Below are 27,039 nucleotides of genomic sequence, written 5' to 3' on the forward strand. Positions count from 1 at the left end.
TTTTGATTCAGTGTTTGCAACGATAGTTTGTGGGGATCTTTACCATCTCTTAATATTTTTTTTCTTTTCAATCTCGAAGTAGACCTGATTCTGTACTTCTCTATCTGATGCACTGTTCTGGGGTCTATCACCAGTTTATCTGAGTAGTTATGGATATAGCTTGCACAAAAACTAAGTAATTTCTTGCCTATGGGTTTAGATTTTTGGAACAGCTGCATTCGCAACCCAGATCTCTCCTTGAGCAAATTATTATCTTATCAGATGCATCTTTTTGTCATTAAATCATGTGCTCCCTTGTGGCTTATACTGTGTTGAGAAGAAAGTAGATTACAGTTTTTGCTATTTTCCATGATTGATTGATTGATTTTCAACTTTTTTTTAATCTCAAAAAAAAAAAGCAGAACATCCACACAATTTACAAAATGTCAAAACCACTAAATTTAGAGAACGTTACCATGTAATTCTTAACATTTCTCAAGTTATGTTAGCAGATATCAGTGTTAGTTTCTTAAACTAAGAATTTATAGACTTTTTTTCTCTAATGAACTATCAGCCCAAAACTTTGAAATAAAATGTTATGGAAGATATGGAAGTCAGCAATGGGAAATGGAGTGGTCAGAGCATGTATCACACCTGTAGTGGTCTTATGGCTTCATTAATGCACAAGCTTGTAGCAAGGTTTTTAGAAATAATGTGTTTTAGGTGCCTATTACCCTATTTTTTTTCCCTTTGTTACATTTATTTATCCCTGGGCAAAAAACAATGGAAAATGTGGCCATTCTGCTTTTTTGCATACGTACATGAACTGAAATACAGGCAAGAATTGGGAGTTTTATATCTTGCCTTTTACAAACTAGCTTAAAGTGAATGTGGAGTTTGCAGAAGGTCAGAAGAACAGAACTGCCACAGTAGCTTCAGCCAGAAGTCCATTTAACCCAAGTTATCCCATTGCCCTTGCTGGAACATTAGGGGAGAATATAGGAGATGGTATAGATACAGAGTGGTCATCTCAGACACCAGTACTGGTGGGTAGGAGACCATGCATGAAAGACTCACCTCAGTTCACTGCTCCCCCAGACCAGGGTTCTGTTGGAATTCAGTCCAAGCTGCTGCACGTGAGATCCTTTCTGAAGGAAACCACTTCAGCTGGGGAACAATGCCTCCGTTGAATGCACGGTTAAGTCATAGCTCAGGTGTACCCAGAGTCTAGGACAAGAGAGCACACTGCAGGTTAGTTTCTCCAGTTGTGGAGACTCACAGTGAACCACTTTGGTATTTCTTGTTTCTGTCACTTGAGCCGTTTTTTCTTGCAGTTGCCTCTACACGATTATTTCGTTCTGTTGTGGTTCACTAAGATTTCTTCCTGCACTTTCCCCTCAAATTTAAATAATGTCATTGTCTTTCCGAAATAGTCAGAGGCAAGAAAAGAAAAAAAATCACACAAAGAGCAAAGGTCACATCATTATTGCAAGAGGTATGTTGCATAAATGAATCTATCTTACATTGTTCATATTCTATAAGTAATGAATGTTTAGTATATTATTCATTGTTATTATTTCCTAAACTTTTGAAGACTTGTGTCTTACTATGATTGTTCACATAAATTCTCTTGAATATATACATTTCTTGTGTGATATACTAGTGTAATTCTGCTTTGTCTACTTCCTAGCGCGTAACCCAACATCAGCAATGCCAGTGTTCCCCTGGGAGTATGAGGTAACGACCATTAGAAATTGCTTATGGCTTATCTTTGTAGTGCTGGGTATCACTGCAGAGCTGTTACTAAGCACATGAGGCTCTGTAGACCTTATTCCACAATCTTCAAATTTTAGGCATCATCTACAAGGTGCAGAAACTTGAAAGCAGGTTCATGCACACAACTTGTATGTATACAGTGACTGCCACACTTACTAGGCCCATCTGAAACATTTTCTCGGCAGTGTGCGTCCTGTTTTCCTTAAAATAGCTCCCCCATTAGAACTCTGCTTACCTTGTCTTGCATAATTTAAAAAAATATTTTAAAAGGAGATCCATTAAAAGTGCATGTTATTCTGAGAAATTTATTTGTAATTAACCCACTCAGTCACTTAAGGTATGGGAAACTGAACAAGAGAGACTCTAATTCACAATAAAACAGTTCCACCATTAGTGGTTCAGAAAAAGCAGAAGGAAATGTCAACTGATTATTCCTCAATAAAGACTTCAGGATTCATTAAAAACAAATAAACGAGAAATGCCATGTAATCAGATGTCACTTCTGATAAGATTACTCATATAGTGGGCTTTTACAGCAGTGTCATAGGAAGGTAAGCTATTTCATCCAAGGTCAGAAAGAAGGTTAGTGCATTTGGTCAGAGCTTGGTTTGAACTTAGGAACAATTTTTTTTTTTCTGCCTTGATTGCACTCAGTCTTTACTGGAAGTTCCCAGAAAGCTATGTTTAAAGATACGAAGCAAAAACACACAGGCAAACATTGCATGTATAGGTAGTTTGATTTCAGACCATTACATGCATTATGTACTTTTCTGGGGTGCATGAAAGCTTTGTTTATAAACATAACCAGTGTCACTCTGAAATAGCTGAAAATCTCAACAGCGGGACAGACTGCTGATTTGTGTCAGTCTTGTTCATCTAACTGCAAGTATTTTTTGAGTAGATTTTAACCTCTGTTACAAGGACTTATAGCAGTATATACTGTCACTTATATGTTTCCCCCACTGTTGATTCACTTATATGTTTCCCACACTGTTGATGTGTACACACCTTGCCCACCATACTAAAATATTTCTTTTTCAAAGATTTGCCTTTCATAGACACTTAAAATTTAATTATATGTTCTACTTAATTGTTAGGCACTGATTGGCAAATGAAAGCTATGTCCAGAAGCCTGAGTATTCTCAAACAGTTTACAAGTATTTGTTGTAATTAAACCTGATACCACATGTTATTTAGATGTTGCAATATCAGTTGCATGTTTTGATCTGTATTGTATCTCACCCCTACAGAATGATAGCCGTTAAAACAAAGGGTTGTGGGTCTCAGTTAGCAGGTTTCCCATGAAACCCTTCAGGGTTGCTCTTTGGTATGGAAAACATTAAAACCAAGCCAACAGAGAGAATACAATGTCATGTTTTCTCTACTTTTAATTTTTGCCCTAGGACATGTGAGTTTGAGAACCACTGCTACAGCAATGCTGCAGGAGTGCTGATGGGTTATTTTTGATGGCGAGAGCTTGATTTCATGACATTAAATGTGAATAGATTTACAAGTAGTAAAAGAATTGTACAGCAAAGCAACTCAGACCTCCAGTTTACATCCTTTTTTTTCTCACTTAAAAACCTCACATTAAGAGAGATTTAAGGTGTTTATTCATAGCATCAATAGCCATCAATAAGTGGATTGAGAATATTTGCCAGAAACTTTAAAATAAAATCCTATAGTAATCCCAAGTCTAGGCAGTGTGAATCTGGAAAATTCAGAGCTCATTTTGGATTTAAAACAAATCCAGATGACATGAGAAAAACATCAGTAACACACAGAAACATTTTACTTTGCATTTCTTTCTAAAAATTTTTGAAACAGTTGCTTTTAAGTTATAAATCTTCTTTGTGCTTTCTTGCTGACACCTTTCTCGTCTGAGCCCCACCTCATGCCCATATTCTGAGTCATTGGTAGGCATGTATACATCTATTAGGGATACTTGAGTTGCCTGGTATACTACATGCTCTTACTTACACTGAGTTTCTATTTGCTGCAGACTGTAAAAATAAATGACAAGATCTTTTGTTACCATTATTGCACTTCTTCAAGACAAATGGAGATATTATGCACCTTCAAAGATCAGGAACAGTCCTTAAACTTCCCAAATCTTATATAATTCCTGAAAATGGAGTATATTGAAAATTATCCCTTGTCTTAGGCGCTTTGTTGGTTAGGGATGGTACCAGCGATATATTTCATTGTAAGCGTTTATGCTGAAGTGCCATTGAATCTTGAGCAAAGCCAATCCTGTGACCATACCAGGCATTTGAGTTTGCAAATACTTCTTTTTTCCATGCTGTTTGCTTGCATAAACATCGCATGCATCTGTCATTGAAAAGCAGGCCAGTAATTGCTAATTTTAACGTGGTTTTCAGCAGGAATGTAACTTCCTTTTCTCAAAGCCTTGTATTGATTTTTGATCTCCTCTAGGTATGTTGTAGGGAAAGTAGGAGATGATGGAAGTGTTCTGTCCCTTCTTTAATAGGGGAATGGGATAGACTGGTGCTAGTAGTGTGATTTGCTGTCATGCTCTATTGGGTAGTCATTCAGGTATCATGGACAAACCTCTACCTTTCGTAAGGTGTAAAACTAGGCAGTGCACGCGCTTCTCCTTTTCTGAGTAGCGGTGTGCCACTGTGTGTCCTGGGCCATAACCTGTCCAGATACGCTGCAATTTCCAGGTAGTCATTTGAATCATCTGACTTCTGGTGAAAATTATATGTGCTTGTCATGCATCTGTGCTAGAAGGTGGCTCCATGGGTCTCCTTTATATTTGGTGTGTCCTCATAGAAATGCCGGTGTTCCTACATCTAGGAAAGCATCTCTGCCTTCAGCTCAGCATGGTCTGAGCATCACAGTCCTTGCTGTGTTCAAGTTCATGGTTTCTATTTGCAGTGCTCCTCAGTTTTCAGATACTCTCTTTTCTAACACAGTTTTAATGTTCTCATAGTCTCAAGTCCATTTCTTTGAATCATATGCGATGGACACCAGCTAGCTTGTGTTTTGTTTGCATCTTCAGGTGAGGATGCTACTGTGAATGAGTCCATTAACTAGTAAACTGAGCATGTAGTGCAAATAATAGGGATTTTTCTTTAAGCCTGTTTGAGTTTCGCACAAAAAAAAAGTGTAGCACATATACAATTCTTTTATTTTTGTCATATTTAATGGTCCTCACAGACCATGCAATATTTAAGAAAAACAGAGCAAGATTGGTGTAACAGTAACTCGCTCTGGGAACTTGAAAGCTTGATTTCATGTAACAACAGTAGGCAAATGCTACCTTTGCTGCCTAGTTCTGAAAGTGCTGGTGTTACCAAAGAACTGGCAACAGTTTTTGTCGTGCTGCTGAATCCAAGATCTATTGCCAAAATAGTGTCAGAAAAGTAATTGATAAGTAACAGGTCATTATTAAATTTTTACTTGTGTCTCATAATGATGCTTTTCTTAAGAAAAGTATCATAATCTTAAAATGCGCTTGAAGGAAAAATAAGCTCTTTGTTTTGAAATCATGGGATGAAGCAATTCTGGGTTTGAGTTCATTAGTGTGCTGCAGTTATTGCACAACTTTGGTCTGCTTGCAAGTAAGTTAAGTGTCTCCTGTCACTTTGGTTCTACAGGTTCCTTGTGGGTTTGGTGGTGTGGTGATATCATCTGGTTTACCATCACATTTATAGACAATGATAACCAGGCATCAACACCCATGAAGAAACCCACAGAGTCATCAGGGACTGTTCATTCATTTTTTCCAAAATTATGCACGTGTGTGAGTATGTGGATGATGCTTGAAAATGGCTGCCTGTACATGAAAGTCTGATGAAAGAATAAGTATGTTCAGTAAAATTTGCTGTAAAAGTAGAATAAATCAAAATTGTCCAAATGGGTAATGTACATGAGGGTTCATTCAAACTTAACGTTTTTCTACTGGTTAAAATGAGGTAGTTTAATATTTAACACAAAAGGCTTGGTATTGAATAAAAAAATTCTGAAAGATTTAACACTTTTTAAAATATGCTCTTCCTCTAGAGAACTAAGAGGGAAAAAATTAGGACATTAATCCTCAGTGGATTAAGGGAAATGCCTCTTATTCTGTAGCCTATCTGGAAAGAAATGCTTAAGCAGCCACATGATGCAATAAGTTCTTTTTGAACATTTCTGCCTTTTATTACACAGAGTATTATAGCTGTGATCCTACAAATACTTACAGAGGCATCTTGATGCTTACAGGCTCTGACTCTAAGTCTAGTTCTATTGATTTTAAAAAGAAAGTTATTACTGGTAAGTGAATAATAGCTCAGTTGCCTTGACCAGATTTTCAAACCTGCTGTTTAATGACAAGAGCATTCAGATTTTTCAAAGCACTGGGAGGCTTACATATTGAAAAGGTGAGCACTTTACAGAAGGCTTTCTAGACAGAAGCATAATTTTAATGTTTTTAAGAGCACCTGATAATTCGCTATTTCTAAAAGCAGATATACGATATACTATATAACGATGTAGGTGGCAGCTACCTGGAAATGTTTGCTTAGTCTCATTTCCCTTTTACTCTAAAATAATGTTTGTGGGAAAAACTGCAAAGTTTAATATAATTAATTTAAAAATGAAAGAAAAATTGTGTTTCCTACAGTACAAGAGCATGGACTTATGATGCTTGAAAAATACCAATAATTAAAAAAAAAAAAAAGTAAAACAACACGAAGAACCAGTAAATGGTTTGGTTCCAATCTGATTTTTTTCTTTGACTCTGACTCAAGTCAGTTCCGTTTGGTCAGATCAATAATTATTTATCTGCCTTGGTATTTCTGAAGCAGTTCAAGCTGAAAAATACAAAATTTTGAAATGTAAAGTTACATGATAAGGGAACTTCCTCTGGGAAATTATCTGTTAACCAATTATTCTGATCCAATAATTGAGTATTTTCTTCGTGGTTCAGTTCTAGATTAGGTTCAATAAAGACTTTGGTTCAGGTAACAGTTGTGGTTCAGTTTCCATTTAAAAAAAAAAAAAAAAGTTAAAACAGTTTTCAGTTCATTTTGACTGGGGGAAAAAAAACCAAGCAGCTTTTGCATAATTTGGCACTGTTTAGTTACATTGTGCACTTCACTCTGCTTGGGTAAGCTGCTTTATTTGGTTGTAGTATACCCCTGGCTGACATGTGCACTGTACAGTGCTGCAGTGTTTGACTAACATGTAGTGCCAAGGAATACGTGGGTTCAAGGAGAAAGATCTTACTGGGATTAAAATAAATTGTGGGCATAATCTGTATTGATTTGGTATTAGGGTGAAGTAATTTGGAGAGAGCTTGTATTTGTGTCTAGGTCCAGATGACATTGTGCCTTTGAGAAGATCAAGAAAACGTGGGAATTAAAAAAAAAAAAAAAAAAAGGAAGAGGGATGATATAAAATCTGAATTTTGAACCTGCATTTTTATAACCTTATCATATAAAATGTGTAAAGAGAGTAATCTTTCTTTAATAAAATACTGTGTACTGAATTTCATTGCAACTCTTGAGTATAATTTAAGAATTTAACTTCATTTTAGTAAGCCAATATGCCTATAGTGCTGGCTACTTTTAAATTCCTCAGCAAGTATTTTTATCATGTTTAAATTTATTATTTCTATATAATTACTCAGAATTTTATTGTTTTTTTCAGCAACTTCTTTGGGGTTTTCTTTTTAACTGGCAGGTGAGATGTTAGGGAACACGAGTGGTTTCTTTAGCAATCTCTTCTGGGCTACACAGAAACATGACTAAGCAGCATTTTTTTTCTCATGTGCTACATTTTAACTATTTTAAAAGAAACAAGTGGGTTGAGGGTTTAAAGATCTAATATAATTTTATCCATATGTACTTCAAAAGTGTGGATGATATTGATTGGTATTAACTGATGTGTCGCAGTTCAGCTTCATTAGGCATCTGCACAGTTGTGACACTCAGCAGCTCAAGAAATGATGTTGCAGAGTTTATACAGTTCCCTTTTCCAGAACAGTGCCCTGACCACTGCTAGTACTGTGCATGGGAAGAACAAAAACCAGAGTGGGCAGAACCATGCCACAGGGATTGCAAAAGGACACGATGGCCCCTTTTGTTTGAAACCTCTGTTTGAAACCCCACCCAAAGGCACCAGTCCTGCAAGTAAATTCACATCCCTGTCCTTTGGACTCATTTCTGCCTGTTCCTGACTCTGTGGGCTTTAACACATCTGTCTCTGAGGAGAAAAGCCCCTGCTTCCTCAGGAGACTTGGAGAAAACTTCACAAGAAGATCAGTTACCCTTAGCTCATTTTTCCTTTAGGTTTCTTTCATAGGAGACCAGGTTAAATCTATTGTTATTTGCCCATCACGTGGCATTAGGCAACTCTGCAGCTGCTTAATGTGAATTGAAATAGCTGTGGAAAAGACAAGGACTGTCTCTCAGATGAAATAACATCTGTATTCAAGAAAATAATAAATAAGCTGATTTTTTTTTTAGTAGATCTATCTTGTATCATAACAATTGCCAAAGTGTTTACTCACAGGCGCAAAATACTTAGAGTCTCCTTAATCTCCAGTTATTGTTGCCCTCTCGTCTTGACCTCTCTTGAAGTGTTTTATAAACAATTTAAAGAATAAATGAAGTATTAGCAACAGTTATTATAGAGCAGGCAAAGTTATTTGCTTTCCTTGAGTGAAGGGATATAATTTAAAAAGGACTGATTACACTCATCTGTTTTCTGGGTAGCCTGTAAGTTTACTTTACCATGGCAAGGCAGAATAACAGAGAAATTGTGTCATGGGAGCCACGTAAGATATTGTAGCAGTAGGAAACCCAATTGCCTTGTTTTACAGCCATTTGTCTTGTCCGTCGTTTCTGTCAAATGATCATTTGAATCAAAAGCGTTTAAAGAGATTTTCTTCCTTTGCAGTAATGAGAACAACAGAGACTTCTATGCTGCAGGACATTCCTACTAGGTCTTTCCTCCTCTAACATGGCTACCTGCCAGTCCTTGTTATTATTAAAAGTTGCTTCATTTAGTACATTTTATGAAGTGGCTCTGCCGGGCTTCATGGCTGTCACTGAGGTTATGAGTCAAGAAGGAGAGAGTGGGAGTGGGGAGCTCCGATTCAGTGGAGCTTAGCAGCAGAGAAGCAGTTTAAACTGGGAATGTTAAACGATAGCTTTTTACTTCAAACCTAGTCTTCTCAGGCTATGCATTAGCATCAAAAGAAAAATACCATGGAAAGCATGTTTGATCTCTTTGCCTTACTGATTTTAACACATTGCTCCTTCCTTGCCTTTTGTTTACAAAGCTCAGTACTAGCAAAACTCCCTTGTGAGCCACGAGGGTTACCTGGGTGCAGAACCTACTAACGAGAGGATGGGGTCAAGGTTATTTGACTCCAGCTCTCAGAGAGAAAGGCCGTTTCTAGGACGGAACAGCTTAAGGATTTCAGAAGCTCCCGCTGTAAGTCTGCAGGCCATTCCCATCTCTGCTGTGCTCTTCTGTCAAGCAGGGATGAAATGAGATGCGAAGGTCCTGGAATCATCAAAACAATGGAGCCTGTTGGCTCCAACACAGCTGGAGCTGGGAAAAAGATGCCTGTTCCTCCTCTCTTACGTGGCTTTTTCTGTCTCTCTTCCAATCTCCCCGTGAGACAGACAGAGTGGAGGCAGTAGAGCAGCAGGGAAGAAGAAAGGGTGACAGCAACTGTCTATTCCATGCTAAAGGACAATTTCATAGTGTCCCTTTGCAATCAGAAGAACATTTGTCAACCCTGACATCTGCCAACCACAGTTCTGCAGCCCCTGGAGAAGCTTATCTTACTGAAGTGCCTTTGTTTTCCCAAGCAGATACGAGAGAAGGCACTGTCATTTCCAAGATCAGTATTTGAGTGAAGAAATAGGGCAGGATGTTGTTGTAGACACATATACAATTACATCTTCATTTCTAGTACTTCTGGCAGAAGCAGGGAGGATGAGGGAGATACGTTAATAACAGGCAGTTGGTGTCAGCATGATATGATTCAAAATCCTACAATAACTCTGTATCCTACAGTAATTTTCTTGCAGCCTTAGAAAATATTCCGTAGCAGCTCTAAGACACTTCTGAAATATTCCTTAGCTTTTACAGTCATAATTTTGAAATAGTCAGTAAATTCAGTGGGTAAATGTTTGGTACTTTATCACTGAAAGGGTTGGGGCCCTTATTCAGAAGAGCGTGGTCAGAGGAAATGAGAGTTTGACAGCTGATTCTTCGCCTGCTGCATCTGGAGCCTACGGGGGTGCTCTGGGGAACAAATGTAGATTTGGCTCTGGCTCAAGGGAGGTCCCTTGTCATGAGATGACATATGAAGGTTATGCATGTAAGTACCAAACCCTCACACTCCCATACTGTGCAGCATTTCACAGCCGGGAGATAAACAGACTGTAGCTGTTTTAAAATAACAGCTATGTTTTTTCTCTGTTTATCTCTGTTTGCTGGGCTATTAGGTCCCTTTTGTTTATTCCTGCCTTGAGTCGTCTTCGAGGTCCGTGTGTCCTATAAGTCAGGTAAGATACTTTCTGCCAGATATCACCTGTACCTGAAACTCTGGGCACGGTAAACTTCCTTTGAAAACTCTCATGAATAATTGCCAGAAGGTGGTAGCTACAGTATCCCCAACAAATGCACATTATGAATGGTCTTCTTTTTAAGCCTAGAATTCCTTTAAACATGCCTGTTGGGTTTTGAGTACCTGCAGTTAAATGGTGTTGCTTTTGGCAGGGCTTGGTGAGCAAATGAGGCATAATCTCTCTGATCTCAGTAGTCTGGTCAGCCAGCCATGACATTCTCAGTGTCTTTTCTTTCTACACCCTGTCTGAACAGAGCCATAGCCCAGGCAGTTCTCAGTGGGGTTGCCAAAGATTACCATGTGCAGTGAAGCAGCAGATGGCAGGACAGTGGAAAATATGCAGTCCCAATCCCTGGGTTCACATCGGGTTCAGGGTTAAATTTCCCTCTCTGCTCCTCGAGCCCCTCGATAAACTGCCCTTTGAGAGATGAACTCTTTAGTGTGCATTGGGAAACTATTTAAAATTCAATTTTGTCCAATTTTGGTAGTGGATTCTAAACTGCAGCAGGAAATTTAAGAATTCTGTGGCCACAGCAGTTACAGTCTTCCTCACCATCCAAAGACATTAGTGTGGGCATAAGAAATGAGGTAAATATGAATACATCCTGAAAACTACAAAAAGAGGGGAAAAAGGAACATTGCAAACTTGATTAGCTCAAAAATTGTGTAATGACTGAATGGTGGGTGTCTCCACAAACTTACCTCAAATTTGTGCCTATGTGTTCTGATAAAGCCCTTGTTTGCACTTTAGTTTTTTCCCCCCACAGGCTCCCTCTTCCTTATTCCTTGCACAGGATGGAGAGTTCTCACCTGAATGACTAGATGTTCAATCTCTGAGAAGCAGAGAGCAAGAAAGGAGTTCTTTGACAGCAGATTTACTCTGTGCCCCTTTCATGGCCACTCTTCAAGCCTTGCACTGAGAATGATTTCATCCCTTTTTGACTCTTCCAGGGTATTTCTCTCTCATTGTTTCACAAATATCAAGGTACTTAACTTTCTCAAATTCCTGTAAGACATTGGCATTTTATCCCCATTTTTGGGGTGAGAAACGAAGGCATGAAAAAAAATAAAGTCTGCATGGATTGATTGATTGGTTGATGTTCAAAATAAAATTCCCATCTGTTTGCGTCTGAGGGCTTGGTAGTCAAGCACACAGAGGAGTATGTGGCAGTGACTAAATGAGAACCTTGATTTAAGTGACTTTAGAAGCACCTTTTCAGAATTTGCAGAACAAACCAGGCTTTTATTCATTTTTCCATAGCAGCATTAATCAGATTGAACTGTGCATCCATCATTTCTTTTCCTGCAGTTCTTTATCTTTGCTTAGCTTCAGACTCCATAGGATCCCTGCCTACTTCACTTCTCACAAGACAGTAGTCTCTGCTCTCAGAGCAAGTCTATTCTCTGCACAGGGGGCAATCCTATTAGGAAAAAAATTACAATATATAATTAATCTAGAGGTGTTTTGTGAAACTGTATCATTTTGCATTCAAAAATAACACTGGCATACATAATCCTAACTTTTAGTGCTAGAACTTACAGCTTTCTTCCTGAACGTGTACAGAGTGTGTGTATGTGCATGCATGTTTTTCTGAGAGCATGCACAGCTACCTATGGGGACATTAAAATTATGTGAAAGGTCTCACTAAAAATACAAAGCCAGGAAATTCAGAATTGGGCTAACTTTCTGTCCTGGTTTCACCCCATTGTGCTCAAGTATTGTAGGCATCTCAGAACAGCAGGTGATCCAACTGCCTCTTCTGTTCCTAGAGGAAGTGTAAACTAACTTAAATGGGAAATATCACAAAAACAGGATAACAATGAATTTCAGGAGTCCACAAAGGAAGAAGTGTTCTTAAAAATACTGGTATTAAAGCAGTAGTGAGCATGACAAGTTGAACAGTGGTAAATGGACATTTTATTTAGGTGCTCTAGTTTTTGCCATTTAATCACTTTCCAAATGTTTTGTTTCACATTTTCTTATGCAAAATTTTTGTGGCAATTGGACGTGTTAATGGTGGAATGTTTAAGTTTGGATTCTTCTTTCTAAACTTAAGTAATCTGTCTTCAGTGAACCTGCACCAATTTATCTTGCCAGAAAACTGAGTTCGCTGGGTTTATAGCTGCATACTTCTTTTTATTTAATTTATTAATTACACTAGAGAAACACTATTTCCAACACCGAAAGAATGCAGGAGTGGGATTCAGTTTCAGTGGCAACGTTAGAAAAAGGGAATATTCATTGAAATGTATGCATATTTCAAAAAGCTGCTATAATTTTACTGTTTTCCTGTGTTTGAGTGATTTTTCTCAGTAAATAGCAGTGTCCATTTCTTCTCCTTGGTGCCTTTTTCATTTTAAAGTGAAAATTAGCAACGTGGCCAGGGTTTGTCCCAGAGCAGGTTTTGCTCTCAGCAATGGCTTTTATGCAACCTCCTGACGTATCTTTTCTGCCTGTGGGAGAGCTGCTGCTCTGGCTGGTGGCATTTCCAGTTCAGGGTTTGGGTGTGGAAGACGTAGCACCCTTGCTTAACTTCAGGGTCCCCCGAGAGCGATCACAGCCTACTCTGAAATAAGGACATAACTTTTTATGGGAAGTTTAAGCAACTGGCAGTAACTGCAGCTAGGTGAAATAATGTTTTTATTGGCTCTCTGAATACAGGAGGTCAACACAGCTAGGCCAAACATGTCCAAGTCTTTCAGGAGCAGAAGGGACATGCTGTCTTTGCTGGCTTGCAGTCTTCCTGGTGTACTGTTAGCTTGTCTCTGCCTTTCCCTCCTATTCTCTTCTTAAACTGTTAAGGTTGGGGGGTTACTTTAGGGTTGGGTTGTGTGTGTCCCCCCACATAATTGTTTTGAAGCTTGTTTCAAGGGGGTTTGTTGTTAAAGCACTACATTTGAGGGGTGTTGCTTTGGTTTTATCCAAGATAATGACTTCCAGTGCTGTCCTGCTCTGTCCTCAGCAGCCCCACTTGTCCCTGTGCAGAAGTAGAGCTTGGGAAATGAGGGTAGCTGGGGCAGGCAGAGTGGGCTGAAAGCGCCATGAGCCGATCTCATACCCCTGGTTACACACCAGCTTGACTGCATGCCACAGCATGCACTGTGAAGATTTTTTTTTTTACTATTTTGTCAGAGCCATGTGTTTACGTGATTAGTCTCATATGAGTCTGAAGGGGTATCTGTAGCTGGAACAATTCATCCTCGTGCTGGTAATTGCAGATCATCACAACTGATGATTTGTACGTTGAATTGTTGGGATCATCACTGGTGTTGGAAATGTTCTTCTCACCACATCCTAGCTGAGAATCTAATTATTCATAACACAGAAGATGGAAGGAAACGTAGCGCCTTGCGTTTTATGTGCCCTGTTCAAGTGCTAGAAAAAATTGTTCTTCCTGTATTTGCAGAAGCTGAGATATCTTTTTCTCTTTCCCTTCAGCTCTCACTAGTCGCCACCTTGTTACTTCGTGATGAGCTCTTTGCCTATGGCTCTTTCCAGCTCAACTGTGTTTCAGGACCTCCTCTTGGTGGCTCCAGGACTCCTATAGCAAAGGGCAGTTTGTGAAAATGGAAACACGTTTACCAAATGATGTATTGAGGGCCTAAAGGGTGCCTTGAGGACTACCACTGTCGCAAAGCTAACCAGAAGAAAGTCCTAAGAGAAAAACAGCTGAGCAACAAAGTTCAAAAGGGAGGTACATGGATTTAGGAACATGTTGAGTTATACTGTATAAGTGTCAAACCCGCCTAGGACTGCTTATTAGTTTGTGTGGGAGGTGAAGTTTCAAATAAGTTATTTGGCTGTAGCTAGACCATTTTTCTCTCTCCAAGAAAATACATCAGCACTGACTCAGCAAAGTTGTATGCCACTGTGATTGGTTTTAAGGCCAGCTCTTATTACACTCTTTTGCCTTCAGTAGAAGTAAATAAAAGTTCCTTTTACCCCTGACTTGAAGTGAAATGACACATTTTATACTTAGAAATTTGCACGTTAAAAGTTAGCACTAATATGGGCACACAGAAAGGCATGGAAGATCTGTGCAAAACTTTGATTATACTGTGACCCACCACAAGCTGATGTCCCAGCCACCTGGAGAGGCTGAGAGACCAACCAGACTTAGTCCCTCAGAGGTCAGAAGGTCCAAGAAACTGTATTAGTCAGTCATGTGTCACCAGGTAAGATTAAAAGCCTTGCCTGCTTCATCTCAAGGGAGTGCTAGGGTAAAGGCTGAATGTCTCAGCTTGACCCGTCAAACAGCACCTTTTTTGATGTGCTACTGGTGAGAGGATGGAGGAAGGCAAAGGCAGGGAGAAAAGAAAAAGGGTGTTAAATTTAAGGGCACAGATGTCTGAACTTTGAGAGCTATTTAACAATATAAGTTAAAATCCTTTTTTTTGTGCAAGTTGCCTTAGACTGTGTGATATTTCCATTTTGTACAAGTGCTGGATTTTCCTTTGGGTTGCATACATTTCTAGCTATTGTAGCACCAATTCAGCAAAGCATGTACTTAACTCCAATTGTTTACACATGCTTAAACAATATAAAGAGTCTGTGCTGATGGGCAAGCATGCTCATGCTTACCCCATAGCTCATACATGCAAGGGCTTGTCTAATTCTGTGACAGCTTAAATGAGAGGTTTAATTCAATAACATTAGCTGTACAATTTAAAAAACAGGGCTTAAATGAGTGTTAACAAATCAGAGTGGCTGAAGAAATTTACCATTGTTTTAAAATGTAGTGTATATGAACTGCGATTAAGAAATCAAAGTGAATAGTTTAGAGCAAAAGGTTAAGTTTTCTGTAAGCGAAATGCTGCTCTGTTTATGTAAGTGCCATTAACAGCATAAACTTGGGAACAGGAATAACACTTTTACATATTGTTTTCAGTATTAATGTTTGGTTTTTCCTTTATAAGAATCTTTGATGCCTCACCTTTTCCTGTTCAGTGTACAGTTCCTGAGGGGAAAATATTTTAATTTAAGAAAAATTATATGGAGGAAATATACTAAAATAGCACCTTTTGCCCAGCAGTTATTGCTGGTATGTCACTCTATCCTTTTAACAAGCCTGTGTGATAGATCTGAGATGTGTAATTGGTCCTGAATAAGGGCATTTTGAATGTGAAATCTAATACCTTTGTGTTACACATTACACATGCAGATTGTCTGCTAATTAAATGTCATTTTTTCACAGTCACTTTAGAGAACTGCTGCTGTGTAGTCATAGAAATTATCCTGTCATTGTTCTTTGGAAGGTGGAAACCTATATCTGTTTGTATGCAAAACAGTCGTGAAGAGTTTAAAGCCCTGATGACAGATCCCCGGTGGAGGGTTAGCTCCACTCAATCACAGGGGAGTGTGGCTCGCTGTGCTACGACAAAGGTCACCTCAGATTCTCATCCTCTGGTAGTGGTTGGTAGGTCTCTCACCTTACTTCCATCCATCTCTTTTATGAGGCTTACTAGTTGTCCCTCCAGGTAAGCTTCATGCTATCCTTCTGCCCGCTGGGAAAAAGAAAAGTCTCCCTTCTTTCTGCGTTCCCTCCCAATTTCTGTACCCTGTCGTTCCTCACAAGATTTTGTCTCACTCTTATTTTCCCCTTCCATTATAAAAATCATTAATTTTTGTTCCCTCCATGCCAAGTTCATGTGACCTCCCGTTGCCTTCAGCTGTCCAAACGTTCTCAGTCTGCAAGTGGATGTCGGGGGCGGAGGGTGCTCTTGGGTTGAAGAGCATCAGCCCCCTCCAGTGTGCTGCCTTCCTGCTGCTGCTGCTTCCTACCTCTGCCCCTTTCTGCCTCTATCTCCTCATTTTTAAAATACAGGTAGTAGCATAGGAGTTCCATCAAAAAGTGTGGTGCAAATGCAAAATGGGGCCAACCAGACTTAGCACATTTTACTTTTGGCATTGGAAAGTTCAAAATGTGTGTCAATATATAAGAAAAGGAAAGACTTCAATTGATATGCTGACTGTCTTTGTTAGCAATATTTAAAGGAATTAGTACCACTTCATTTTATTGAAATCACACATTTTAAAGTAATACCAAATGGGGATCACTTGATAGGAAGGGACAATTTTATCCTCATGTTATTATACTGTTGCTTTCAATCTGTGATCTGTGAATTTTATTGTTACGTGATTATTTCCCAGGGGGTTGATGAAGAATAACCTTTAGAAACAAGCCTATTATCAGTAGCTTTATCATTCCCATTCAGAGATCTCATGTGTCCACTGGGGGTATGTAAACTGAAAATGTTTGAAAAACATTGTGAATGTATTGGAAATCTGAAAAACTCACTATCATAAGGTACTACTACAATTTTAAAGGACAGATAAAGAGATTGGAAATATTATGATGAAGCAAAGTATTTCCATCTATGCTCTACAGGATTAAAATGTAAAGATTAAAGCACTGTATCTCAAGTTTCAGGAAATAAAATGATTTATTGCTCAAGTCAGGGAGATGTTTCCCATGCAGTGCATGACTTTAGAATGAGTTGCTTATGAATCATATCACCCTTATTTCATATATATATCATTTTGCAAAAATCTGATTGCGGACTTTCTGGCAAGCTCATCTAAATGTAGCTGTACTTGTTGTGTAAAGTTTGCAGAATATTATGAAGAGCTGGGAAATAAAAAATCACTTTTAACAGTGATTTTTCCTTCATTTCCAAACAGTGATGTTTCTACTTTATATGATTGTTGTTGTGAGGAGATCAATGTATTATTTTAAATTAAGAGTGGATTCACAATTAAAAGGCATGACTGTTTAGCATATACCAAGTAGCTGCTTTACTAGTTTTACCAAAATGCAGTACTGTATCAGTTGTTTCAATCAAGATACAGTTGAAAATTCCATTTAAACCCAAAATATGGAAGGTTAATTTAAAGATCTGTAACTTGATTTTTCATGTGGTTTACATTGACATAATTCCATTGACTTCAGAATAATTGTTATTGATTTTCATCAGTATAAGCTAAAGGAGACTCTGGACTTCTTTTCTTAGAAAAACTGGGTGTTGCTTTGTTTTTTAATTTCAGCTTGTTACAAAAATGGAAAAGCTTCTCATAGAATGGAAATTATGAGCAGTCTGGATTTTCAGGCAATCAAAACATTTTAATGATCTCATTAAATGTATCATTTGCAACATATATATGTTAAAAGAAATATGTTCCTTTGGGTTAGGAGAAGCACTGGGTGCACAATGTGTTTGAACATGTTAGGCTTCCACTAGAATCTGTGCCAGAACTGTAGAAATGTGGAGAGAAAAAAAAAAAAACCCAACACCCTTTTTCTTGTGCCAGCATCTTTAGAGACAGAAACCTTTTTATCATATTTTATGTACAATGAAGAAAAAGATGTTATGGCCACTTGACAGACTGTTCTGGGACTGCATCTCAGCTGATAGATAAGTATTGCTACTAAATGCTATCAGATTAACTGTTATTCTATGATATTACTAGTAATAATGATAGATTTTCTTATGTATGAAACAACTAATGTTATACAGGAGTAGCAGTCTTCCTAAGACCACAATTTTGTCATGTTGAGTTTTGTATGTAGCCTTGAGAGCTTGGAAAATGAGGGTTCTTGAAATAGTTCCTATAACAGTGTCTCTTAAAGCTGCTTCGTCCATTTGGCCGTCTTTTATAAACCACAGATTCTAGAGAAAACCACCTACTTCAAACAGGCAGTTTCCTGATGATGCACAGAGGGTGAAACCCCAGTGCTGATAAAAGGAATGGGGTACTGATGCAGAGACCCAGATTTTTTATTTTTTTTTTTCTCGGGGCATCCAGCTTTGGAACTGTAGGTGCATTGAGAGCATGCTTCCTAAAGCAATAGTTTTAAATATGTGTTAAGGAGAGATGCGTCCAGCTTTCAAAACTGTATCTTTGCCAGATGTAGGCAGCTTCCTTCTTAGAGGGATGAGCTGGGCGAGCTGCTTTCCACCCTGAGCCAGCCGGCACAGTGGGCAACAGGTCTGGGCTGGAGAGCTGAAGCTATTGCATTATACCTCTGCTATTTCTTTTTATTGCAGTATTGTTCCTATAGTGGTTTGCTGACAAGTTATATGTTTTACAGATCAGGTCTGCTTAATGAGGAATCCTTGCTTAAAATCGTATCTAGGATAAATGGGTTTGTAAATCAGACCTTATGGTTCCTATTGGAATGCTAACGATCTCGGAGGGAGGGCTTGGGTTTTGAAAACAAATCTAAGCTAATGCCCAGGGTTCCTGAAAGAGCTGTTAATATCATGAAAACTCATGTTTAAGGTCTCTTTTAAGATGTAAAAACTTGTCAGGCACTGCTGAACCAAGGCTGTTTGGAACTGCTGAAATGTGCGGACACACCAAAGCATGCTTTGCAACGTCTGGCCAGATCTCTGCTGTTGCAGTACAGCAATTCCAGTGTTGTCAGTAGCAGCGCAAACCAGAGCATAATGTGGCCCATCATGGTTTGGATGTATTTGCTGCATAGATAACTATGCAAGGCAGTTAGCCCAGCATGCTTGGCCCTACCGAGGGAGAAAGAATGATTGTTCTCTTGGTTACTGTAGGACAGTGAGCTCCCAGAACTGCGTCACCCTCACACATTTTGAAAAAGCGTTCAAATATGTCAAAATACATCACACATTTAATAGTGTTTTGAACACTCCATGCTCTTTCGTACTAGGTGTGAGCAGTGAGGTGTGTTTTACAAAACCTCTGTGAACTGAGGAAGCAGTACAAAGCCAGGAGACAAATGTGGGACTCAAACATCTCTCTTCCCTGCCAATCAAAGCTAGTTTCTGTTGCTACCACCACCAAGTTTCCATGTGAATTAGTAATGTTAGTAGCACAATAAAGTAGGCCTTATTCAGATGTGATAGCTGGTGGCATTTTAGCTGCTGCATCATCTTGATCCAGTGAAAATCAACACGAAGGGTGAAGTAGTTAACACACCATCAGCTCTATTGATACTCTTGCTGGCACTAACTGGTCATTCTATGGAGGAAAATGTTCTTGTAGATTCAACATTAGCAAGTCCTCAATACCTCCTGAGGAAGAAGGCAGCTAACCATTTCTGCATCTCAAAAAGTACTTTGCATTCAGTTATATAAAGATATCTGTAGCCCTCCGCATAGACTTTTAGATAGAATCATTCCTGAGGAAAGAGACATTACATCTGCCAAGTTTCAGGCCAAAGCAAGACTTTATAGCCCGATTGCAAACCCCTAGGACTGGGCTTCATAATGGAAATGCTGACATAGCCTTAACTATTTTGTATGACTCCAGTGGGCATCAGCTTAAATTCTAGTTATGATGTACATTTAATGGCATGGGATCAAGCATATGGTGTAATGGAATATTTTAAGATACCATGTTTGAACAGAATTGGTATTTAAATATTATTTATGAACCATATCATTTAAATGCTTCTGAAATGTGCCATTCAGTCCTTGGTTGCATGAGAAAAGATTCTAATCACATTTCTTAGAATGAATGATAGCATAGTTTTCTTCCACAACTTTAATGCTGAGGCACTTCCAAGAAGAGGTTTGGTATTGTTTTGTTGAACCCTTACTGGAATATTTCTGGAAAACAAAGGTTTTCACTTTTTACTGTGGTGCTCTTTAAGTCTTCATTTCAGCCTTTTGAGGTATATTCTGATTTTGCTTGGAGAAGATCTTTGAAGATCATTTCTCTCCAGTTATCGTTGACTCTGCAAGAAGACAGCAGTTACTAGTATTTGCTGTGTTGTGCTAGATGAATGTACTTTTTCTTGTGCAGTAGCTTTCATATATTTCAAGTTAAGTTGATAGCATAAAACTTCTCTCTCTCTCACACACAGAACCTAATATGCTTTTTTTTTTTATGCTGAGGAAGTGGTTGCTCCAAAATGGAAGCTGATGTTCATTAGTCGTGTAGGTTGACAGTAAAACTCGCTTTAATGCAGATGATGACTAGAACTCTCAATGCTTTTACTGCAAATGGGAATGTGGCGTTGAAAGCGGCCAGTTTTGCTTATTACTCAGTTGCAGTCTGGAACATAAAGCCATATACTTTACCTTATAAGAAAAGCTGCTTCTTCAACTGTTATTTACTGAATAACAATACGAACTGAAAATATTTCAGTGCAGAAGGTTAGGAAGTTTCAGAGTTAATCCTAATACGTTTGTGTATTAGTTTGAATCTATTTTTAATTAATTAGTAATAATCTGTGTGAAGATCTCAAAGCACTTTGACAACATAAAAAATTGAAACAATCTTTGGAGAAGTGCCATCTGACTAAGCCAAAGAGACTCTGTCACTGGTTTCTGTTAAGCCAGAACTTCACTCCCACTGCAAGCCCATCCAGCCAGGAACAGGGGAACCACAGTACTTTGCTTTCAGAAATTGCAATAGCAGAGTCACAGTGTCGGTCCTGTGGTTTGCACTGTTTATCTTTGGTATAATCATATTTCTCCTGTTGAGTATGCAGGGTGCAGTCTGGAAGAAGGGCTTGGGCTTTCATGCTGCAGTTGACTCATTTGTCCAATTTTTGAGGAACATTGCTATAAAAAAAAGACTCCCCAGTATATTTTATTTCTGAAATTTTGCAAATAACACTATTTGGTAAGCTTCCTTTATATATGAAGACTTTTTCAGGGAATATGGAAATGATATGATTTTCATCCTTTAAAAAACAAGCACAAACTGATGATATACTCTAAATGGCTAATAATGGGAATTCCAATTAGTTCAGCAGTTGACAGAAAATTAAAATTCTATCTTAATCCTGTGGTAAGGTCTGAATTATTTAATTGCTTCAATCCACATGGTTCTTACAGGTGCGCTCTTTTTTTTTTTTTTTTTTTTTTACTTTGGGCAGAGTCAAATGACACAAAAAGGTACTGTAGCACTCTTGACTTCACAGGCAAAATTAGTAGTCTGAAAAAGACACTTCACATTATTTAATAATTTTGCAGCAGCCTATCGTTTGTTTGACAGGAAACAGAAAATATTGAGACGCATATCTCAAGAGCAGAGTTCCATAATGAAAAAAACTATATATATGCATTGAATGTACAAGCTGCACTACTTAAGACTTTTGAAATTTGCTAAGAGCGTTTTACAAGTGCAGTCATTTTCACTAACTTTCCTGCTTTCCATTTGGATGAGGTATCATCTGTCACCACTCAATCATTTTTTTTTTTAGCTATTAAAAAGGCATGTAATTTTAATTTTTGTGGCTCATTAGTGTGCAAATGCCATTGGGCTTGTTTAGCCTGAACTCATGGTCTAAATTCAAATCCCTCTGCTTTTGAGGAGACTGTTGACTGCATTTTAGAAATATATCCATCATAATCTAAAAATCAAGATGCGAAAATAACTAGAAAGAAATATTATTTAAAGCAGCTCTACAGGGAGCAGAAATGGGTACACAAATTTTCCAAAGCAATGCAGTGAACAAAATACAGAAATATGATAAAATAATGTACAGCCTTCAACTGATAAAGTTGAAATCACAATTTCACAATCTCGCTGAACCTGGGGGACAAAGAATCCTAAATAACTAGAAAAGTAGAATGCATTTAACCATTACAGTCCTTTGGAGAATATGTAGTATTTGGATACTGTTAATTATTTTTATTTATAAGCTAATTTATTTAGATATATGCATTTCTTAAAAAAAAAATAAAAAAGAAACAGCAACGAAAAACTTGAGGGTGGTCTAAGATGTCTGTCTTCTTTATGTAACCTTTTGCATTTTGTGTTTAAGAACTGACATTCCAAATTATTTTCTTTGGCTTTATGCCTGGACTGAATACTGAGGCAGCAAATTAGGAATGCTTAAGAAGTCCCACAAAGAGAGATGTTTGCTGTGAAAGTGCAGCTAATGTGACACTTGCACTGGAAGCTTCTTATCCTACTCAAATGATAGAAGATGGCATGGATCTAGGTGGTGTGAGGGGACTGAATGAAGACTGAAAGTACCACATGCTGAGCTACATAAGGTGTTTCTTGTGGCCAGTTATCTGCCACTGTGACTATGCTGATACTACCTTTTATTTCTATTCCAGGATCCAACTTTGTTACTCGAAAAATTAGTCGATCGGTAGCAAAGATTCACCTCGGACAGCTGGATTGTTTCAGCCTGGGCAATCTGGATGCTAAGAGAGACTGGGGCCATGCCAGGGACTACGTTGAGGTAAGCTGTGGACCACATACCTTTTTCTGAATCATCTTCGTGGTGGGGATAATGCTTATTGCTGTAACTTCAGGTCATGGTCCACAGAGGGCTATCTCAAGTTGGTTTTGCCTATTGAGGCCTGTTAACTTTGTCTTGCTCTTGATTTCACACTAGGGAATTTAGTAACACAGCAGTCTACACCAAGCATGACCTGAACAGAAAAATAAATCTTTGGGTTTACATTCCTTGACTGAATTCCTTGGGGGAGGGGACTGACTATAAAGTGGATCTATTTTAGAGTATTTCTCCTATTGTTTTACAAATTTTATGACCAATATTAAGATCACAGCAAGATACATTATGACCTGAAGTCCAAGATCCTGCTGGAGGTTGGTGGCCTTTATTATAATGAGGCAAGAATAATGATCAAAGGTCTAGCTGGTTATACATTAGAAAGAAGCATCACAACATAGTTATGATGGCAGGTATTGCAACGCATGTGCCTGCATCTAGTGTTTGAAATGTTTTCGTAGTCAGGATTTGTTTCTAATTTTATTCTATGCATCTACTTAAGCAGACAAACAAACAATACCCCTGTATTGTATTACAAGGAGACATGAATGACTATGTAGGAAATATTGTCCTTTCCCCAGGAGACTTTTGTCCCCATTTTGGTGCTTAAAGATTTCCTGTGGTCATTGGACTATTTCTGTCTTTTAATAATTCCTTGCTGGGAAACCGGATTTGGCTTCACCATTCATTGATGTAGTTTAAAAAGATGATGACTGTTTGTTTTGTTTTTCTATATTACAAAGAAATAAGTATTTCAGTAGGAAAAAAGTCTGATTTGGGATTTTTATCATAAGTTGAGATTTAAAAGGTAAAATAAAAGCTGAGCTCTCAAATCTTGATCATGGTGAAAAAGAAACAGCAAAACAGAAAACAAAATTGTAATACCACAGTATAAACTTTTGTTCTGGATGATATTAAAAAAAGTAAACTGTCATATTGCCTTGGTATCAAAAGGGTTACATCAAGTAAGCAAAGAAGGTGATTTTTGGCAGCCAGCTATAAATAAAGATGGCTTTTGGTTCTGTGCTGCGTTTGCATGTAAGGTGGTAAGGGCACCATGAATGTCATGACTATGCCTCCATGACTATTGTTTTATATTTGTGGCTACAATATTAGTTGAAGCAGTTAATCCAGTAGTAAACCATCCCAACCATCTTTTTAATAGATAAAACTATAGACAAGAGTGTTCATAAAATCAGTTACCAAGTCTCAACTGAAAGGAAGTAAAAGATAAGCCAAATAAAATGATTGGTTGCATGAACATAATGAGCATAATTTGCTAACAGGCATTGGATATTCCATAAATACTTTGGCTATCTCATTCCAAGACAACAGATCATAAATCGTGGGATGAACTCTGATGTCTTCTTCCATAAACGAAATCCAAAATAACCCTCTTGTGCCTGATGGGTCAGACCCTTGTCCTGTGTTCAAACCTTTAAAAACAAAAAGGAAATGAAAACAAGTCTATCGAGAAGAATGACTAGCTTTCAAGGCCTTTGTCCTCCAGAAGGAATGTAGTTGTCCGAGGTCTACAGCACGAACACATTTGTTGCGTAAGTAGCATTCCAGACCTTTCAGCTACACGTTTTGGGCCTGTCCCAAAATCTTCTGGAAAGAATTCCTCACTAAAATATAGTTCATCTTGAGTATTTCTCTTCCTGGAGAGGTACCCCTTTGGATAATGGGAGAGTTGTTATCAATTCTCTAATTCCCTGAATATTGTGGAAATGTGGTTACAGGCAGCCTTCTAATGGCTAAAAAAGAGAGTAACTTTAAACTGGAAATAAACAATTATTTGAGGCTTTAATGGACTGGAAAGTAGGGCTTAGAGATTTAACGTTGTTCGAATAAATACATAGTGTGTTAGAAAGCATGATTGTATTTACAAGCATTTGGGGAGCTTCCTTAAGCATATGGCTGAACACGTAGGGATATATCTTATCCTCTCCATATGTACTTTTAAATCCCATTGATATTAATACAAGTAACACATGTGCATATAGACTAGACCATGTACTGTGTTTTCTTTCTCCTTATTTCCTTATTAGGGATAATAATAAAACCATAAATACATTCCTTTTTGTTGTTTTATAAAACATTATGGGTCAATTCCTGATCTCATGAAAGTTGATGACCAAACTCCCATTGACATTGTGGAGAGGTTGTATACTGTATGTATTGGAATGGAGAAGGTCTGGTGATTACAAAGCACAAGCAGAAGTCAGGACTCTTGAGCTTTGATTACATGTGTTCATCCAACTGCCACTGTGATTTTAGGCAAATGCTTCTGTACACAGTAAAGCATGGAAGTGCGTGCCTGCACTGAAGCATGTAGGTGCCCACCAAGGGATGGGCTGCCAGTGTGCTCAGTGCTAGCTGTGGCTTGAGGTCAGCTTTAGTAGCAGATGATTCAGAAGTTTGATGTTTAAACATAGACTCATATCAGAGGAGAATAGTTGGAATATGTGTTTGATCAGGTTTTTGAGCTGGGACTTGAACTGCCACCTGCAAGAACAGAAAATCAGGTACAGCGGCATTGTGCTGGTGAATGAAAACTGGGAAATCTAACTCACTAGAAAGAAAGATTTCCATTTAGTGTTTGAAGAGAACAAAATAGAAATAAGTAGGAAGTGAAAATTGGGGGGGGGGATTATTAGTTTTATCCTAAAATTATATTAGTAACTCTTAACATTTTTGCAGAAATTGCTGCTGCCTCTTACTCCCCCTTTCTCCATTTTTACTCTACTGAGATCCAGCACAAGTCTCATGGGATGGTATTAGAGATGGTGATCAATGCCACTGAGTTGGAAGAGGAAAAACAATATATCAGTGCCATTGATACATGAATCTTCTGTGTGCTATTTTGTTTTGTGAGGGTAACTTATACTTTTTATTTGTTGCAGAAAGTTCTAGTAAACCATCTGCTAGGTATTTTCAAATATTAGTACAATAGCAAGCCTTAACAGTCTGACTCATTTCTATGCCACGTATAAAACACAAGGCATCATACAAATTTCCTCAGACACTCAGCCAAGAGTCTTATTTCAAATAAATATAGATTCTTAGAAACATTTAACTTGGACCATTAAAAAAATGCCCATCAATCCATCACTAGTTGGTTGTTTTTTCAATTTCCTACATGCTAAATACTGTAAATGAAGTTGTGAAGGTATACCTGCAACTGAAACCTTGAAGTGTTGTTCTTGGGGATGCAACAGACACATTTATTTGTAAAGATGTAACGGGAAAGCCAACAAACAGAACATAGTCATGTTGGAAAGTGGCTCCGGGAAAAGAGCAAGTTTGTATTAGAGTTCAACAGCTGAGGCTTTTTCTCCCTTTCCTTCAGTTTCCTCTTTATCACCCACTGATGCTCAGGTTGCCTTCTGCAGTTGCACTGCCCACGCCTCAGTGTTGTGCAGAGAGCAGAAATACTGCACTGATGAATGCTGTGGAAAAGCCTACCAATATATCTCTTACAAAAGTAAAAAAAAAAGCAAGTCTTAATAGTCTTTATTGAGTTTTAATAGTCTTTAAGTATTCATACAGATCAGAAATATTTTCTTTTGCCTTCAATAGAAATCCAGCAGTATTTCAAGCAATAATTACAGAGGACTCATAGTTGGGTCATAATTGGCTCCGATTCAATTAATTACAGGTCTAGTCAAATGCTTAAAATCAAGCATGTGTCTAAATTCATGGTGAAATCAGGGACCATTTGATATTCTAAATGTATGGCAATCAGCTTCCATTAATTTATATTTAAATAAGGTAAAAAAAACAAAGCAAAAAAGAACAGTTTATAAGTAAGTAATATAGTAAGTTATTGTATAGTCCAACCGAGCACATTAAGAAACTGTTTAAAGAGAGACTTTCCATCTTACTTTTTTTTTTAATTGGTACCGGTGCTGATTCATGCTTTACTTTGTGATTAAATGTATAAGAAAATGTGCAGTCATTTTTATTGTCTTAAACCGTTCTGTGCATGTTAAAATTGAGATAGTAAAATCTAATTTACAGTGATGTCTTCTGTGTTTAAATCTCCAGTCAGCATCACCTGGTCTTTTATTCATGATCCTTCTACTCACCATTCTAATAAGTAGAGACTGACCCTTGGAGACAGCTGCTACCATTTCTGTTGTGGGAAATCCCTTCTTGTATGTTTGTGTGTACATTTAAATATAAAAACTCTTGCCAGACAGAATTATTTAAAATTTTACTTTACTCTTGTGCATAAGAAAAGGATTCAGCCAGCAAGAATGTTGGCCAAGGCATTTCTAGTTCTGTTTTGTTGTTTTCTTGGCATGTTAAGGATGTAGCATCTTTTGAGATACATTTTACCTTAGTCTGATCAGACTCGAAGTTTTTTCTGACACACCCTTTCATCAGCCCAGCGGAATACTTGCTTGTGAGAGTCTTGCTTTGTTGAGCATTGTTGGTTATAAAAAGAAA

The 27,039-nt window shown here is 38.0% G+C and overlaps 1 protein-coding gene across 2 annotated transcripts in view; it reads left to right on the top strand.

Annotated features, from left to right (window-relative positions):
• GMDS (GDP-mannose 4,6-dehydratase) overlaps window positions 1–27,039 on the top strand; it is a 431,344-nt gene that overhangs the window by 178,333 nt on the left and 225,972 nt on the right. For both annotated transcript variants that reach the window (XM_087762225.1, XM_087762234.1), the window contains exon 7: window positions 22,403–22,530. In XM_087762225.1, the coding sequence (XP_087618351.1) occupies window positions 22,403–22,530 (128 nt within the window). The remainder of the gene's footprint in view (window positions 1–22,402; window positions 22,531–27,039) is intronic.

This window comes from Nipponia nippon, unplaced genomic scaffold, assembly GCF_047370975.1.
Source record: "Nipponia nippon isolate SJK-2023a ecotype South Korea unplaced genomic scaffold, ASM4737097v1 scaffold_1, whole genome shotgun sequence".
NCBI lineage: Eukaryota > Metazoa > Chordata > Aves > Pelecaniformes > Threskiornithidae > Nipponia > Nipponia nippon.